The sequence below is a fragment of the Biomphalaria glabrata genome, chromosome 6, assembly GCF_947242115.1.
Source record: "Biomphalaria glabrata chromosome 6, xgBioGlab47.1, whole genome shotgun sequence".
Taxonomy (NCBI): domain Eukaryota; kingdom Metazoa; phylum Mollusca; class Gastropoda; family Planorbidae; genus Biomphalaria; species Biomphalaria glabrata.
The window spans coordinates 45,352,713-45,372,932 of NC_074716.1; the positions used below are offsets into that span (position 1 = coordinate 45,352,713).

Sequence of the window (20,220 nt, forward strand, 5' to 3'; positions counted from 1 at the left end):
GATAGATGCTGTCTGAATATTCAAAGAAGAATAATATCTTCGGCAAATATCTAAGAAACATAAAAAAAATAAAACAAAAGTTGTTCATTTTTCTTACATTATTATTTTTTCAACCTAAATTAAAAGCAAGCAAAATATAACAAATACTTAAATAGGGCACTACAACAAAGGTTCACATTTAGAACTATCTTTCTCAATCTTGAAAACGTTGTTTCCTTTTATAATATACACGAAATAATAAATTACCAATTATTAATTGTCTCATTGTTTAATTTGGAAGCCAAGCGCTCAGCTACAGCGGATCCTATGTTTTGTTAGGTACAGAAATAATAGTTCCAAGTTTCAACCTAAAATCCAAATAAGTTTCCCTAAATCCACATACTGCGTATATTGATCCTTGGAAGACATGTGACTTTTGTATATACGATGTAGATAATGCACACTAGTAAGACTGTAGTACTGACAGCGAGGCAAACATTACAGGAGGAACCTCCGATATTACACAAATCTCCTTTTAAAAGATAAAAAAAAAAGATTATATATAATGTAATGTAATGTAATACACTGTAAGGAATTATGAATGTACCACAAACTACTGTGATAAAATTATTCTGTTTCTTAAATGTATAAGTTATTTTTTTCGTGTGTTCGTTGGTTACATCACCGAGATAAGAATCTCTGGGGAAATAAATCTTGGCCGATCTTCTACCAACATCCAAATGATCCTAAAACTTCAAAGTCCGTAAACAACTTTTAATTTTACTTTACAATAAGACACATCAAAATATTACATTATGTATTCCTAGTGTAAAGTACATAATGTGAATTTAAAGTAAATTAAAAACATTTGGTCTTTAAGTCAATAGAAACGAGTTAAATCTGTATGACCTGACCTCTGAATTAATTACTTTACAAACAAACTGTGTTTTATAAAACTGTTAAGGTCGACTCCTCTATCGACATAAATGATAATTCGACAAGTGAAGCCCTTGGTTTTATCACTAGTATTTGTCATAAAAGATGCAGATTTGATTGATGAGCTTGAGCACAGATATAAACTTGATCCTTAGAACAAATCAATCAAAACATTATAACTTGTTCGGGCGTTTCTTAACAGTCCGGCCCATACATTGTACATCGTGATGATATAAGATAACATAATATATAGGATAATATTAGCCTTATGTTTCTTTTTTATTTTTTTAAACCTACAAGTAAAACTGTCAGCGGCTGTATGTAAGTAAATTGCGATCTATGGGGCAGATGATGGTGTACGAGGGTGTCACGTGGCAAGCACAACGACCAACCGCCTTCACCTTTCCCCAAGCAGCGTCAGGTACCTATTAGAGTTGGGTGGAGTCCGAAATTAAAAATTCACAGTCTTCACCAGAGTTTGAACTTGGGACCCCTCGGTTTGGAAGCGCTTCATTATTCGTGAAAATATGTTAGATTCAATAAGTATTACTGTGTAAAATATTTTTTGAAGGCTCAAAGGGTCACTTTCATAAGAGAATATTATAAATCCTTAAACAATTTGATACATGTTATAGTGACATCCATGATCCCTTTTGGTGGCCCTACTGGCCCATTTTGGGAACCGGCCCACCGGGCATTAGCCCGAATGTCCATCTAGCCAGTCCGCTCCTCCTCTATTGAATCTAAACCATTCGTTATAGGCTTCAACACTGACCTGCAACGTCACAACCTGTGGGCAGTTTTGACCAATAAATCGTTTCCACGTCGTACAGGACTGTGATGATTGAATGGGCAAATAGGTATCTCTTCACAGTTCCCCCCCTCCCCCCTCCCTCTTGTATAGATACATGACTTCTGCTGTATATGGAGTATTTCTAACATCTAACAAATGGCAATAAAACACACAACTGTAGAAGACGATCTCACCGTTGACTATTATATTATATTTGGAGACCACCTGATGTTGATCATTTTGCGTCTGGTTACGCAAGTTGCACGAGACGATAAATTGGCCAGAGCTGGTTGGTCTGAACTGATGAAACAGAGTGTACCTCGAGGCAGCTTCCCAGGATGTGACGTTGAGCAGCGTGACGTTGTTGATGCGCAGGAAGCCAGTAGTCCAGGTGAAGAACTGCTGAACGGAAATATTGCACAGGATGTAGAGGGATGGTTCAGGACAAAGGTTGACCTCTATCGTGGGGCGTCGCGAATCAAATGCTATGCGTTCATCCCACACGGCGAGATGGACCTTTCCTGACATATCTGAGAATTAATACAATTTGTTTTTTATTAAAGCCATTTCTTATCTTTCGTATATAATACAGACGTTACTTCCAAAAAAGAGATGATTACGTCCTACGCGTCATGCATTCAGTCATGCTGCATATTAACCAAAGACTTAAATTCTTCCAAGTCACTGGTTTTCCTGGCTAGCTCAGGCAACCCATTCCATGCTCTAATAGCACTAGGGAAGAAGGAGCATTTGTACAAATTTGTCCTAGCATATTTAGACAGCACTAGGGGTACAATTTTATTATTATTGGAGAGATTCATTATAAACTAAACAATACCAAGCATGCTAAATAAAACTGAGCTTTTGCAATCTAAATAAACAAGAATTGAGCCTCTTTTTTAAAGAAAAACATTCTATTGAGTATTCATATAATTTAAAACAATAATTAATACGTAGTGTTTCATATTACGCACTTAATGTGCAGCTTCACAAAAATAATGTTACATATGTAAACACTAACTTTGTAACCTTGTTTTCTTAGAGATGGAGACTCAATCAATTTCAAATTGTTTGTGTTGTGAGATGTACAAAGATCTTGTAAAATACTTGTAGTCTATTCCATGTACATATGTCCAGTCGTTCAATATATTTAATACATTCATTGTCAGGGTATTGAAGAAACGCTTTGCCCATGCATGTCAGATTTTTAGTTGCCCACGAAAGGGGAAAAGACGCTATTAGTTTTGTGTGGAATGTCTATCCGTCCGTCCGTCCGTCCCGTTTAGATCTCGTAAAATAGAAAAGATAGTGAAAATCCGACATCATAATATTTTAGACCATTCAAAGTTCTGATGAAACGGCTACTTTTTTCTTTTCTGAAAGCGAAAAATCTATTCTTTTAAATCACTTACGCAAGCAGTTTTTTCATAAAAATACACTACATTTACAACTATTCACTATTAAAAGTAACAAACACGGGAATCTCTTCATTAGGGAAGGAGGAACACTACACTAAAGGAATTTTTTTTACGAAAATGTTTTTTTCTTGAGGCTTTGAACAAGAGATTGTCACTTTACAAAACAATTAGATCATTAGATATTCATTATAAGACATCAGTTAGGCCAGGTTCACATCTAACGTCACATTCACTTTCACCTATCCTTTGGTCTGCTGGACCGCTGGGGCACCACACAAGATCTGTGAACCTTCTTTCTCCATTCTTCTCTGTCATTTGTATTTGAAAGAATTTCATTCTGATGTTCTTTCTGAAAATATTGAAACCTGCCTTTTTTACATGCCTGATGTGATAATTTCGGGGTCCGATTTGAGTTTGTGTTTCCACTCAAACTGTCTTTGTAACCTTGTTATAGTTAAATAACAGATAACGTTACCACATGGGCGTAGCCAGGATTTTTTTTCGGGGGGGGGGGGGGGGTTTGGGGGGGGTGAATTTTTTTCTCCCCCCCCTCCCCCCGCGAAAAAAAATTATATGTATTACATTCTGACCCTTCATTCTTTCGGAAGATGTTTATTGTGCCCTAGAATAGGTTCTTCCATGAGTTAGTGAAAAAATTGTAGATTCCCCGACATTACTAGCAAAGGGGTTTAGGGGAGCGCTAGGAGCTCCCCCAGCGCGGGGCGAAGCCCCGCCGCCAATCACTATTTCTGATATTGAAAACCAACAAAATGCATATTCTGAGGTATCTACAGTGCATTTTCCTGCTATTAAAAAGTGCTATTCTTACTGACTTAGACCCTCCCTCGTCGTTCGGCGCATTTGCCATCAAGCTGTTTCCATAAAATTGTGGACTCGCCGCCATTACTAGCAAGGGGGTCTGGGGGAACGCCAGGAGCTCCCCAGCGCGGGGCGAAGCCCCGTCGCCAAGCACTATTTCTGGTATTGAAAGCCAACAAAATGCATATTCTGAGGTATCTACAGTCCATTTTAATGCTATTAAAAAGTTTTATTTCAAAAACCTAATGTGCTATTCTTACTGACTTAGACCCTCCACGCCGTTCGGAGCATTTGACGTCAAGCAGTTTCCATAAAAATCTGTCACTGGTAATGTCTGAAGCCTCTTCCCACCTACCATGAGGACCTCCATGAATGAGTGGCGTCAAGTTGTACTAGGATATCATTGCAACTTTTCTTATGCGTAATTCATTTTGTCGGAGAACATATCCCGCAAACCTCATGCGTCGTTCTCTCACAATCTTACTAAGGGGTCGACTCCCAGTTCGGCATAGGATTTCCTTGATTTAGATCCGATCTCTATAACTGACTCCTAAAATCTGTCTTAGCCATCTTTGTTGAGCCACATTTAGTGTTTTTCAATTTCGGCAGATGACTATTCACTGCAGTTTATTAATGGAGCCCTGCCACTGGTAAAAATGTGTAACCTCTCTTGAATACGCTCTTGGAATTAAGTGACTGTAGTTTGCTTTAGATTTTATATCGAAAAGAAAAGTTTTATCGTCAAAATCTTCTGTTGGGGGTTTTCCACCTCAAAATGCTCTGTAGGGGAATCTTAGACTTAAAACCATCTGAAGGGGTTTTAAACTTTAAAAAAAAAATCCATCTGTAGAAGAAACTCAAAACCCCCGATTGGCTTGACTACGCTCAAATAATTATAGTGTGTAATATGCTTTTTTTTTTATATTGAAGATGTATTATTAGCACCAAAACCATCTGAATGGGGGTTTAAACTCAAAACCCCTTTCGGCAACGTTCATAGCATTTTGAGTGCGTAATTTGCTTTTTTTCTTACACTGAAGATGGCGGGGGGTTTAAACTCAAACCCCTTTGACTACGCTCATAGATTTTAGAGTGAGTAATTTTCTTTTATTTATATTGAAGAGGTACTTTTTAGCTTCAAACTCCACTGGAGGGGAGTTTAAACTCAAAACCCCATAGACTACACTCATCACATTTTTAGTGTATAATTTGCTTTTTTTTTAATTATTAAAGAGGTATTTTTTACCTTCAAATCCAACTGAAGTGGGGTTTAAACTCAAAACTGAGTCAAAACCCATTTAGCTACGCTCATAACATTTTGAGTGCGTAATTAGCTTTTTTTATATTAAAGAGGGGATTTATCGTAAATTTTAGACGGGGTTTTAAAATCAAAATCTTCCTTAACTGTGCTCTTGGAATTAGGGGATTTTCGTTTGCATTTTTTTTTGCTTTGTTTTATAGAAGAGGGGGAGTTAACTGCAAAAACCCCAGGTAGGGGGTTGAAAACTCAAAACCCCTGGTAGGGGGTTTTAAACTCAAAACCCCTAGTAGGGGTTTTTAAACTCAAAACCCCTAGAAGGGGTTTTTAAACTCTAACCGCTCTGGTAGGGGTTTATAAACTCGAACCCCCCTGGTAGGGGTTTTTAAACTCGAACCCCCCTGGTAGGGGTTTTTAAACTCGAACCCCCCTGGTAGGGGGTTTTAAACTCAAAAGCCCTTTGGTTGTGCAAGTGATGGTTTAGTATTAAAATCTCACCTAAAATAAACAAAATCAAAGCAAAAAATCAGTCACTAAATTCCGACTCCCCCCCCCCCAAGGGGGGGGGGATTTCATTTCGGGGGGGGGGGGTTTGAACCCCAAGAACCCCCCCCCCCCTGGCTACGCCCATGCGTTACCATTAAAAGAACTGTTATTAAGGTTTATAAAAGACAATAATTTTACAGTTGTGGGTCGCCGCATAGATCTAATGGTGTTTAGCTTAAAGTGAGGTCATTTTACTGGTACTTTAATGAGAACCACTGCTTTAGAGACTGATTCTATTTATATCTAGATTAACTTTGTGATAGAGTTAAGTCTACTTCAAGAGTGTACTAGTGATTTATACATTAAGTGTTGTCACTGATAGATGGTCCGGTCTTCCTGTCGACAATGCACTGGACAAAAGTGTGAAATAGTTCGTCTGTCCAACTTCTAGACAATGAGCCTGCAAAACCACCCAAGACAATTGTTTATATCTATTGATATGACAGGCCATTGATAGGCTATTCTACATTAGACTAGAAATAGAGAAACACCCTTTGAGTCATGATTTTGTGATTCTACTATCACTAAACAGATACAAGACACCGATAGCAAAGACAGACACTAAAACTCTTTTGTTTAGCCAACAATTAAATCATTATACGTTGCATGTAACAGATTGAATTAATTAACCTTTTTACATGTGTGTTTAGTGTCAGTGTATACTTTGGTTTTCTATAGTTATGATGTTTTTATTTGGTGATTGGTGTAATGCATAAATTGTAAGACAAATTTCGTTATAGATAATACATATTGTTACGAATCTCACTATTCAGGCTCTCTGCAAACTGCACCTTACACCACCAAGTTAAAGAACTTTAAAAATTAAGGGCTCCAAAGTAACGTAACAGTCCAATAAATTACAGCCAATACTTAACAATTGGCAACACGTAACACAGGCTGTACAAATATCTCTCCGTATCAACCGTACCGCCGTATCAACTCTTGCACTGGCCTCTCCGTCTCGTTCCGGGCTTGCACTGGGTTCAACAGTTCAGGACTGACTTCACACACTAGGCTCATTGTGTCGGACTCGATCACAGACCAAGATCAAGACGCCGTTCATCTAAACTGTACTTAATAGTACTCGCACTGAACCGTCGTAATGCTCCGTACAGAACCACACCGCAGAACCACACTAAACTGTGCTTTAGTCGACCGGACTGTAGTGAACCGGGCTCCCAACCGTCTTGACTGCTACTCCTCCGCTCTTTATATAGGGTCCCTACTGGCCTTCTAGAAACAGGACAGAACGTCGCTCGACCATTCTGGGTGGTCAGATGACTACATCCCTCGTGACGCTCCAGAGCTCTGTTCACGACGCCGATCCTTCCCGAACCGTCATGTTGACACACGTCTCGGTTGACCGTCGTAGCTCGTCACGGTTGACCGCTCGTCCAGCGCTGGCTTGGGGCGATTTGTGTCGGCTGACTACACACACACCACTACCCCCATCTGTGCCACCACCAGGTTTTATAACAATATTAATATTAATATTACTACTACTACTGCTACTACATCGGTTCTTTTCATTTATTGTAAAGTTTGTGACACGATTTGTTATATAAATGGTATATCTCATTAAAAGCAGTTAAAAAAAAAGATTTCTATTTGGACTTTAAAAAAAAAGGATTTGGAATATTAATCTACAAGACTCACATACAAACTTTGGTGTATACTTGATATCGTCTGCACCACGTTTTGATTTCTCTGAGCAATAATAAACTGGATATGGATCTAGACACAGACATTTAATATTTAAATTAGGAGAATCAAAATCTCAACATTTATTTTATACATAAGGAGATAATCTTCATTTCTTACATATGCAAAACCATACAGTACACACTAGAGACCGAAAGAAAATCCGCTGCCGAGGACAGGAGCAGAAGGCGAAAAGAAAATCTTTATGGACCACCAGCGGACAATTGAAATGCCTGCAAGGGATGTGGCAAAATTTGTAGCTCAAAGCTGGGGCCACGGGAAATACTGCAATCCTCATTAATTTTCGGACTACAAGCCTTATTATATGTAAAAGTCATGTCTGTATACATAATTATAGCGAATAAGGATTTATATCTAAAATATTTCGTTTCACATTAAACTAGTATTAAATAGTCCCAAGTACCAACCAAGCACTGCCATCATCCCCCCCCCTTTTTTAATTTTTCAAATGGTTTACGCTCTGATGTAATAACCATCTGTTCACAAGAAACGTTCACCTTGCAGCAGGCAGTGGCGTAGCTAGGGTGGGGGAGGGGGGGAAGAATTTGAAAATCCCCCCGGGACCCCACTTGATTGCTAAAACTTTTTTTACAGTAAATATTAAATATTATGCAAAATATAGGGGCCCCCAAAGAGGTCAAGCCCCGCCGGGTTCCAAATAAGGGTAAATTCCTACCCACTGCGGCAGGGAATATCTCAAACATGGGAGCGTGATGACAGCAGATAGTATTGACACTCATCAGGTACAATCGTTCAATCATTCTGAACATAAATAAAATATTATTTTGTAACTCCATCATTAAGTAAAAAAAAAAATCTTTTAAAAAGCTCTTACCTGATTCATTGAAGTTCAAAAACAGCTTGGCCAATACGTTATTTACATTAGACTGGGGAACTAAACGGTCATCGAAAGAGTACCAATTGGGTTCAACAGCATTAGGTCCGATGTCAATTGATATACAGGAGCATATTTGTACATTGTTGCCCGGCCAGACAAACTCGGGACAGTCTTCACCAAGCTGGACTAATGGTCTGGCTTTAAAAAGTGAAAAGTAAAGTAGATGTAATTAAGACTCAGTAACTAATTAGGTATCATTCTTTGTCTTATCTTGTAAATTAAAGATAATCCTTCAAAACCTACGCATTTCATTTGTCATTCTTGTCATGCGCGTTAATCAACGACTTAAACTCTGAAAATTTAACTCATCTTTAAATGAGAGCCACTTTGAGCCATTCTGGAATGGAGTTTAAAACGTTAAAAAGATGTATGGTGGTAAATGTAATTATTTTGGATGACGAGTGTTGTGTTCCATGGCCTCTACTGCCATGGGTGGAAACTCTATCTGTTAGATATAAATGAAGATATCGATTTGTGCAGTAATCACACAAAAGGCATTCTCAAAGTGGGAATTTTCAGAAACTTGGACTTTGCAGATTATGATTTTTTAATCATTGGGAACCATCACTCGAGAAATGTACATTCTTTCATCTATTATGTGATTGTCAAACTGTTTCTTAAATAGAATGAGCGTTCTTGCATGTTTAATTGCATAAACCAAAACGTAAATGGATGCTAATTTGATTGTTAAGATATTATCAAAGCTATAATTGTACACACCACAAATATTCATGATATTACGGTAACTAACTATTCAGACACAAAAATGAGAAATTCATTTTAGGCATTAGTTGTTCAGGTTCAAAATAGAGACACAAATTTTATGCATGAAATTAAGGAGGCATAAAATTGAGCCATAAATATAAGGCATAAAGGTGATGAGCCATGAAATTAACAAATACAATTTAGCATAAAGTTGCTGAGGCATATGGTGAGGCATACAATTTAGGCATGTAGTTGTAGAGACATGAGGTTGTTGAAGCATGAAGTAGCTGAGGCAGAAGATATTTAGGCATGAAATTGTAAAGGCGTAAAGCTGTTTAGGCATAGAGCTGACACACAAAGTTGTTAAGAAATGAGACATGAAAGAGAGGTTTGCAGATCTCTACAATATCTGGTGTACGAAAATCCCTTATGGACCAAGATTAATATATGAATTCTTATTCTAAGCTCTACAGGTTTATGTTATACGCATGTTTTCTTACAATAACAATAACAAATAACAATTAATTGGTACTTATAGAAATGTACTTACAGTGTTGGAGTGAACTGTAAAATAACATTGACCATACAATTACTCCATGAAGAGTCAGCATTCTATTCAGTAACTGGGTAGATTTTTTTCAGTCCTAAAGCAATATACGTATCTAGTAATAGGTACATATGTGTTCTAGTAGAATTAATGTTACGCGAATAGTAAAAAAAAACATAACGTTTTTTTTTAGGCAGAGAGAGTTAAAACATATTAAATATATAAGATTGTTAGCTAGAGACATGCGTAGACAGGTCATAGGCGTAGCTGAGCACATCCCTGTTCCTAAAAAAAAAGAGTTCAAACAATGATCGGTTTCCTATTTGTCGTTAGCCTCAAACTAAATCAACTAGAATTTGAATATTAGTCTGAGAAAAAAAACTAAAGCAAACTAGAGCTGACAAACTGTATAAGTGTTGATATGTTTGGGGCGGTACGTGACGTTTTGGCGACGCCGTTTTGGCGACGCCGTTTTGGCCCCGCCGTTTTGGCGACGGGACGTTTTGGCGCGAGCCGTTTTGGCGACGGGACGTTTTGGCGCGAGATATCATTTGACGATAATTTAATAAGCACGTAGTTTTTTTTTATGAATCCTTGAATTCCAGCGACTTAGGCAAATAACCATGGTGTCTATGTATACTTAACTTAAAGTCTTTTGAGAAACATGGTACATGTATTATATTTTTACTTATTATTAGCAAGTGTTTGGTATGTATAGCTGGAGATACCATACAGTCATTAAATAAACCAATGTTAATGTAAACAAATAATTGCATCAATTTTTTGTCTATCATCGTTTCATTTTGTTTTTAATTTTAAAGTAATATCTTAAAAAACTTTTTTGAAAATAAATATGTGCCTCTTAATAAACACACATACACAAGCCAAAATGTTTATTAAAGAAAATGATGTGAAAATCAAACACACATTTACATTTAGTTCGTGAAAAATATGTCTTAATACAAACACTCGTGCAAAACATAGATATGAATAATTCTTCTAAAAGAAATAATACAATAAACGTACATAATGTATTTCGCGCCAAAACGTCCCGTCGCCAAAACGGGACAAGAAGGGAAATGATATTGTTTCTGTAGCTGGAGAGACTATTGAAATTGTGCAAACCTTTAAATACCTTGGTACTATCCTAGACAATAAACTAAATTTTACTGCAAATACTGATTATATCAGCAAAAAAGGGCAGCAAAGATTACGATTACTAAGAAAACTGTCCTCGTTTAATGTTAGCGAAAAGGCCTTGGCTATGTTTTATCACGCTCACATCTGCAATATTTTCAGTTTCAATATCACTGCCTGCTATGGCAATCTGAGCATTAAAAATAAAAATAAACTTTATAATATCCTAAATGATGATGGTAAAATCATTGGCAAAAAACAAACCCCATTTGGGCAGTTGTTTGAGACAAACATCTATAAAAAAGCTAAGATCCTCGAAATAAAGAATCACCCTTTGTGTCAGGACTTTGTGATTTTACCATCACAAAAGAGATACAAGACACCGATAGCAAAGACAAACAGACACAAACACTCTTTTGTTCCCCTGGCAATCAAATTATTAAATAAGAACAATCTGGTATAAACTTTGTCACATGTAAATTATGAGTGCGTCTGGTGTGAATGTACACTTTGGTTTCTAATAGTTATAATGTTTTTTGTTTGGTGTAATGCACAAATTGTAAGACAAATTTCCTTACGGATAATAAAGATTATTATTATTATTATTATTATTATTATTATTATTATTATAAAATTATGCTCTAGATTTTGCACCCTTTTTAGAACTATAAAATTACACTTCTAAGGTCTTTGACTTACAATCTGCACAACGTGACACACAGTAGGCGGCACAAATAGCGATCGTTCAATATGGCGTCGTTATTTAATATTTAGGTTTTCATTTTCTTATATTTTACAGTTACTGAATTTTTTTTAAATTTTAGCAGGAAACGAAACCAAGAGAAGATAACTGTATTAAAAAATTTTCGTGAACCCCACCCTCCGACATTCTACTCTCAACATTTGTATCTGTTGAAAAATACTACAGGATTTCAGGTAAACTACAGCCTGAGGGCCAACTCCATCCTAGATAAAAGGTTCAATCTGGTACATAACATATTTCAAGGTAGAAATTAAAAACAACTAGCATAATATTTGTTTAATCAATTCTTCTTTTACGAAGCAGAAGGTCGCTAATAACTTCTTGTAATTTGTGTGTAATACTTCAATATTGCAAGGGGTCTTTCCGGTGAGCTTGCTAAATCAATTAATTAATTGCGTTATTAATCAATAGTTCTTTTTTTTAAACTCTAACGTCAGTTTTTATTTGGGGAAAAAATTCGGAGAAAACTTTATTATTGGGGTGGGGGGTTGACGACCTGAGCTAAGCGAAGTGAAACTGGCTGGAGACAAAATTATTTTAAACTGCGCGATACATGTAAATTCAAAAAATGGCAACACATTGACAGATGCGAAATCAACCCATTATTTCGATATTTATATTACACTAGACATATGTTACCCGCGACCCGCGGGTCTTTATTTGCGCATTACTTTCGATATAGTCACTGAGAGTGTTTTGTAAACAATTAAACGAAATAATAATGTAATAAGTAAAGCGAATGTGTCAATGTAAAAATAGTGTGAATGAAGCTATCAAATCAAAATAGCTAATAGGCTTAATTAAATCCATTTTTTTTTCAAATTAAAACATTTGCTTGTAGGCCTACATATATTTGATTAAAATTTGAGATGAATAGACTAAATTTTGTATGTTCATGTGTATAAAGTATAAAGTAGATCTTGAGGTAGACGTAGGGTCTAAATCTACACTAATCTAGAGTTCTGTGCTGCGCATGCGTGACCTTTTTTCATGAATGAATTTATATAGGCCTATCTCCACACGGCTACGCAGCTTTAGCGAACAGCGAACGAATGTATTAAAAATGCTTTAGAAAAACAAATTTGAATGTTAATTTGATTAAAATATGAAATGAATGGACAATAATTAGTATGTTTATGTGTTAAAGCATAAAACTATCTTTGCGAAAAGAAGTTTTATCATCTTAGAGTTCAATAAGAGTTTTATTAGACCTAGGCCTAGGAATAGACTCAGTAGAGAGATGTGTTAATGTGTAACCATTTGGTAATGTCTAATGAAAGAATGTTCGCCAGGAAATCTGTAGTCACAGATATTCGGAACTAATTTATGTAAAAAATGCTTTTGAATAATCTAGTGGATTGGATTTAGATGTATGTTAAACGTAGCTAATGATCCTTTCACGTTATTTCTCTTTCGCTACGAAAATAAAATTAGTTTTGCGAAAATGGTTTACCCGAAGTCGATACATTCTTATCTATTAAAAACGAAAAGAGCGATAGCTTTGTTAAATGAATGGGATTATAAAGTGAACAATTAAACGAAATAATTTTTAGTACGCGATTCATGAATGAATATAGATCTAGGAGGCCTATCTCAACTCGGCTTCGCAGCTTTCGTAAGCGAATGTAGCTTTAGAAAACCAAATTTTAATGTTTATTTGATCAAAATATGAAATGAATGGACTTTAATTAATATATTTATGTGTTAAAGTATAAAACTATCTGTGCGAAGAGAAGTTTTATCATCTTAGAGTTGGATTAGAGTTTTAGATCTAGGGATGGTATTATAAAGTGAACAATTAAACGAAATAATTTTTAGTACGCGATTCATGAATGAATATAGATCTAGGCCTATCTCAACTTGGCTTCGCAGCTGTCGTAAACGAATGTAGCTTTAGAAAACCAAATTTGAATGTTTATTTGATCAAAATATGAAATGAATGGACTTTAATTAATATGTTTATGTGTTAAAGTATAAAACTATCTGTGCGAAGAGAAGTTTTATCATATTAGAGTTTTAGATCTAGGGATGGGATTATAAAGTAAACAATTAAACAAATTAATATTTAGTACGCGATTCATTACGGAATTGTCTAATGAAAGAATGTTCGTCAGGAAATCTGTAGTCACAGATATAAGGAACTAATTAATGTAAAAAATGCTTTTGAAACACAAAATTGAAGGTTAATTTTATTATATAATGAAATCAATGGATCTTCTTTTGTATTTTCATGTGTCAAAGTAAAAAACTATCTGCGCAAAGTGTATTTCTTAAAATTAGATCTAGGTCTAAATCCTTTCTATCTTTTCTCATGTCAACATTGTAGACATGGCCTAGATCCATAAAATACTATAGCTGTAATAGAGTCGGACAACTTTATTTTTTTTGAGGGTCTTAAGTTTGTTTTAGGGCTACAATACATACACTACGGTCTAAGTTGGTACCCAAGGAACATTCCTGCCTAGTTTTATCAAGATTGGTCAAGCGGTTTTGATGTCTATAAGTAACACACATACAGACATACATACATACCCCTCACATTCTACTTTATAATATAGATGTATTTACTATTTCATGTAATTGTTTTACCACAATAACATTTCTAGAGCTGTAGTGACAAGTTAAAGCAAACTAATTACTGCAAGGACAGAGTCAGTTTATAGTTGACACATTGCCCCCATTCAAATAGGCAGACATCCTGGTTCGCGAGATGAGCGTAGATAGTTGATTCTGATGTCCCAAGGAATAAACCTCCGTTACTCGTGTGTGTAGTACACGTAATGTCCTCCAGTGTGCTGCTGTGTCAAGAAGGATACCGACACAGAACGGTTTCAGCTCATTGGATGACAGACTTAGGTGTGCGTATAACAAAGGGAATATCTCAAGGTTAACGTGTGAGATATAATTAATTACATTTGCGTCTTTCATTTCAAGGGGGAGGGACATAGTGAAGACTGGCAACTTGCAAGTCAAGGTAGGAAGTCACAGGGGGGAAGGGGTCAACTATCCTCCACACAGTGGCCTAGCTAGGGATTTGAGGGTCTCGGCCTGGGGGGGGGGCTAGACCTCTTTAGGGACCCCCAGCATTTTGACATTCGACATCATGACATGAGATAATGGCGTAATGTTTTATGTAAAAAAAAAATTTCCGGACACTCATTAAGGGGACCACTCAAGTGGGGGCCAGGGGGGAATTCGCTAATTTGGTCCCCCACTCCCCCCACACTACGCAACTGCCTCCACACCCCTAACCCCCTTAAAAACAACAACAACAATAGGCTATAATTTCAATGTGGTCACAGTAGTATATCCATCTATCTATCTATCTATCTATCTATCTATCTATATATATATATATATATATATATATGCACGACTATTTGTGAATGATGTTCTTGTCAGGTTGAACCTCGGGGCCTTAATTTCGTTCAGCTCTTGAGCAACCTAAACAACTCCTAAACCTGACAATAAGGTCTTCGGCTATTTAAAATACAGGGCGTTTAAAAGTCCAGACATTAAACGAAACATAAAAAAATACAATGTAAAGATACATTTTCTGAAAGTATAGACACAAATAGTTCTATTAATACTTACAACTAGCTATGATTTTAACATATTGAATGTAGATGTGACTGAATGTGTTTCGAAATAATCTAGATTAATAAATGCAATAGCAATACTGAACAAGTGTACATCTTTTAACTTTAAAGTAGCCCAACATAAAACTATAAGCAATGCAATTGTCGGGTTTTCCCAATATGACAAGGGTACCCCCCCCCCCCAAACGCCCACCTTCTTGAAGAAGAAGAAATTTACTCCGAGAGCCACTTGGATTGACCTTCATTGAGAGTAAAACTTCCCCACACTATATTTTATTAGATCTGTAAAAACTTTATTCATTTTCTGACTATCTGATAAAATAGATATAATTTCCCTGAATAAGAGATCGTCACAAAAGTTATTTTTTTCGATCACCCTATAAAATGCCACTTATTTTCCAAAAAATAGAATCTAAATTCCGAAAATACAATCTTTCAGTGTTTCTGTGTTTGGTTTATTTACACTAAATCTGGATGAAGACCTGTCTACCGTTCCGCTAAATGCGTATTTGTTACGATATACTAAATTGCACGAAATAAAAATAGGAGGCCTAATACAGTTTTGACACTCCAAGCTACGCATTTCTAATCGTTTTTTTTTATTATCGAAAGGACTAGGCTATAGGCATACACGTCTCGTGGGAAACAAAGAAAAAGTTAATCTTGATAATATTGTAGCCTAAATAAAATGACAAAAAAAAACAACAAAACAACTATAGCCTAATCTAAAATGAAATAAATCTAGAGCTAGATTTTCTGGCCGATTTTCTTGGACGAATGATATAAAATAAGTATAAATAATAAGTCATATGAATCTGATAGATCTAAAACAAATACTGATAGAGTCATTCATTAATTAATTATTAGAATTACTTGACTACCAACTGGGTATTTTTATTGCCAAAATACAATGTATTTTATGTGCATTTATTAAAAACAACAACCAAAAATTAAGCGTTTGACGCAACTAGATCTAATATTAGTAATATATAGAATTAGATTCTAGTTCTAGATCCAGAAAGCTACTTCTCTAATTCAGTTTTCTAGTTTAATTCTAGTTAGATCTAAATCTAGCCAGGGTTTTTGTCATGGAATAGATTTATAAAACTTCAGCCACCTACTGATCACGATATGACAGATAGGCCTACTCTCTCTACTACTAGACTCTACATCTAGATCTATAGTATTAGTTTTAGTAGATCACTACATTTGACTAAATGATTACTAGATCTAGATCACAGTAAAATTCAATGTGTACTTCCGACTTTAGCTCAACAAACAAGTCTACTCCAAAGTATAGATCTACTAGTAAAGTCACAAAGTGTAAAGGATCATTATATATTCACATAAAAAAAATTATAGGCCTAAATGAATCGAATAATCAGTCACTAAGTCTAATTTGACTAATCAGTAATCTAAATTGTTGTTTTTTTTTAAAATGGCAAGTGTTATTGATGACTTCTGACTTGTAAACCAGTTGCAGAGATTCTAGTTTTTATTTTGATGACATGTTATGATATATCAATGATATTTAGATAAACCTAGTGGAACAGACAGAAGGACCATTTAATATAAAGCAAAGAAGTAAGATGTTTATAATCCATCAAACTCACAGAGGACTTGTGTCATTTGTGACGGCATTTCATGCATTTACAGAAGCTACAAACTATTCTACAAAAACGATAGGCTTGTCTTTGATTCCGAAGACTTATGAGGAATGCTATGTTTCCAGTGGCTATTCAGCCCCAGCTGTGACCTATATATTATGCCACACTGAGCACAGGCATAACCATTGTCCAACTGTGGTAGAATCAGTTGTTTTTTTCTTTTTGCCGTCTACCCTCGGCAATTAATTTTCATTGGTGTATACCACACCTTTGTAAGTGACCTCCAGCTGTTTCGTTCTGAAGCTGTATGCAACCAGGTGCTCTCTTATTCTATGTCAGTTAAAGCAAGTTGGCGCCTAAGCTTGTCTTTAAAGCATTTCTGTGGTACCTCTTTATGTGCATATGACATGTTAGGCAAATAGGTTTTGCCTATCGGAAGGCCACTTCGGAATATATAGGTGTTTAAAATGAAACTCCAAACATCTGGACTTCCAGTAACCAAGAAAATAAGCTTAGGATTCAAAGAGACGACACTGGCATTTCAGCTAAGACAATCAGTAAAATTAATAGCAACTTTAATTGCAGTCCACCAAACAAGATAAAAAGAAACAAGTGTGGCTTCAATAGCATTGATGATATTTAGTTTACTTTTATCTCATTTACTAGTACTACTATTTCATTGACTAAGGTTTTTTATTGTCAAATATGCATAAGTACATGTACTAGTTCCTGCAATTTGATGAAAAATAATAATTAAATTGTGTGTAGTCTATATACAAATGTTTATAAGAGATCACAGCTTAGCTTAATTTACTTAATTTCAAAACTATGATTTTGTGTTCTGACTCTACTCTAAATAAATTATATTTTTTTTAAGAATGCAAAGTTGGAAATTCTGTTCTGATGAAAAAAAATTATTAAAATAAAGTAGATGTTTATGGTTTCTTTGTATTTATTTTTAAATTATTTATTCATTAAAAATTAATTGTTCATTAACATTTACTTGAAGTAAAGATCAAAAACACAAATTCAATACATGATCAGCTCTCAATTCATGCAGATCACAGCCCATCACTTAAATGTATTTACTGTCAATTCTACACACTATTCAAAATGTTGCTTTAAATTGTTATATGACACAATCAAAGTACTGGTACCTCACATTGATGTAGGCCTAAAGCACCTGAAATAATGACAAATTTTCATTCAATAACTTGTACTGTCATTTATTATCAGACGTGTTAAAACTAATGACCTGTATCATCATCATTGGCCTCTTTCAGTTGTAGAAAGACTAAGGTTTCATCTCAGAGCACACTTCCTCATGTGGCTGTGGAGCCCTATTTTGGAGAGACACTCCCATCCACAGATAGCACAGGTTAAGGTGGCTTTTGCTTCGGTGGTAGAGGAGCTGGCCGTTTTTCGGATTGTACATTTTTCTTCCTGAGCTGAGACCTATGTACTTTCACTGTCCATAGCTTTCTTGGTCACTGTCTCTCCATCTGTCTAAAGCTATGTCTTCCCAATTGTCAGTATTGATGTTCACTGATTTGAGTTCACGTTTTATTACATCTATGTAATGGAAGTGGGGGCGACCAGTTTTTCTTGTGTCAGTAGTGTGTTAAAACTAATGACCTGTATATATAATTTATTAAGCAGGAGCATCAACAAATCTTGAACAATAATTGTCTACAGAAAAACTTTATTCTTATCCAAACAATATACATTTACAGTGTATTTGAGCAAGTTAATTTATATTTTTATACAAATCTATATGGCCTAAAGATTATAGCGTATTTTGATGTGTGAATACCAAGTTACATTATTACATGAAAATAGTGTACTCATTTTTAAAATATTCTGGGTAATAAAAATAAAAAACTAATGATAGAATAAAATTGAAGCATTAGTCAAAAAAAGAAAAATTTCATTCAAGATCTATGTGAACTCTGCTTGAAAATTAATTAATTAATTAATTTTGAAATTAATTAAAAAAAAAAATTATGGTTCTTTAGTCAATGGAATGATAGCAGCAATTATTTAACAATTTCATGATTATCCATTCATTTCAATATACTTATAACTGAAAAATAATTCATAAGGTTTAGATACAACCATTTGAAATAATGATTATAATTTTTTTCTTAATTTGCTTAATTCTTATCTTATCTTATCTTATATAATACAGACGTTACTTCAAAAAAGAAGATGATTACGTCCTACGCGTCATGCATTTAGTCATGCATATTAACCAATGACTTAAATTCTGCCAAGTCACTGGTTTTCCTGGCTAGCTCAGGCAACCCATTCCATGCTCTAATAGCACTAGGGAAGAAGGAGTATTTGTACAAATTTGTCCTAGCATATGGGACGAGGAATGTGCCTTTATCTTTGTGTCTTTCAGAGTATTTTATTAATTTTTGTTTTTGTATTTGAAGATTATGGTTCAGTGTTTTATGTATTATTGCTACTTTACTTTTGAGCCTTCTGTCCTGAAGGCTTTCTAAATTTAGTGATTTTACTAAAGGTGTTACTCTAGTCAAATGTAAATATTCGTTTGTTATGAATCGCACTGCTCTATTTTGTGTCTGTTCTAGTTTCTTAATGTTTTCTTGAGTTGAGGGGTCCCAAACAGAGGATGCATATTCTATTATTGGCCTAACCAAGGTTAAATAACATTTTAGTTTTATGTTCTTATTTGATTTATAGAAATTTCTTTTAATAAATCCTAATGCTTTGTTTGATTTTTTTGTAGTTTCATCAATATGTGGATTCCATGACAGTTTTTCATTTATTATAACACCTAGGTATTTTGCGTTTTTAGTCTGTGTTACTGGTTTGCCATGAATAAGATAAGTGGAATTAATTTGTTTTATTTTTTTTGTTACTCTTAACAACTGACATTTTTCTGGGTGGAAAGACATGCTCCAATTTGATTCCCATTTCTGTAATTCATCTAATTCTCTTTGTAAAATATCTGTGTCTTGTGTTGTTTTTATTGTTCTATATATTATGCAATCGTCTGCAAATAATCTGACTTTTGTTCCTGAAGTAATGCAATTTGGTAAATCATTTATGTAAATTAAAAATAGTAGTGGACCCAAGACTGTTCCTTGAGGTACACCTGAGTTTACTGTTATCGGTGTTGATTTAGAGCCATTTATTATTACAGTTTGTTCTCTCCCTATCAGAAAGTCTTTAATCCACTGATGCAGTGGACCATTAATGCCGAAATATTTTAATTTTTTAAGCAAACTATGGTGGTGAACTTTGTCAAAAGCCTTAGAAAAATCTAGTAAGATAGCATCTATTTGTTCACTATTATCTAAACCTTTTGAAAAATCATCAATTAGTCCTATTAGTTGTGTTTCACATGATCTATATTTCCTAAAGCCATGTTGGTATGGTGTGAGGACATTATGTTTGTCTAAGTGGTTTATGATGTTGCTACATATTATATGTTCTAGGATTTTACATGTAATGCTGGTAAGTG

General features: G+C 35.1%; 2 protein-coding genes across 6 annotated transcripts in view; one reads left to right on the forward strand and one right to left on the reverse strand.

Annotated features, from left to right (window-relative positions):
* The window catches only part of LOC106057548 (uncharacterized), a 22,275-nt gene extending 6,476 nt beyond the window's left edge, over positions 1 to 15,799 (reverse strand). For 2 of the 5 annotated variants that reach the window (XR_008778412.1, XM_056032324.1), the window contains exons 1-7: positions 15,116 to 15,271; positions 9,625 to 9,718; positions 8,307 to 8,507; positions 7,406 to 7,483; positions 1,903 to 2,238; positions 383 to 511; positions 1 to 50 (exon numbers count right to left, since the gene is read on the reverse strand). The exon at positions 1 to 50 is cut by the window's left edge and continues 25 nt beyond it. Coding sequence is in view for 4 of the 5 variants with exons in the window: in XM_056032324.1 (XP_055888299.1) it covers positions 1 to 50; positions 383 to 511; positions 1,903 to 2,238; positions 7,406 to 7,483; positions 8,307 to 8,507; positions 9,625 to 9,685 (855 nt within the window). In the remaining variant the exon portion in view is untranslated. Of the gene's footprint in view, positions 51 to 382; positions 512 to 1,902; positions 2,239 to 7,405; positions 7,484 to 8,306; positions 8,508 to 9,624; positions 9,737 to 15,115; positions 15,272 to 15,313 lie in introns of those variants that run through there. The other 3 variants (XM_056032326.1, XM_056032325.1, XM_056032327.1) reach the window with 3 other exon arrangements.
* LOC106057545 (hyaluronidase conohyal-P1) overlaps positions 1 to 20,220 on the forward strand; it is a 199,086-nt gene that overhangs the window by 97,687 nt on the left and 81,179 nt on the right. The gene's annotated exons all lie outside the window — the stretch shown is intronic.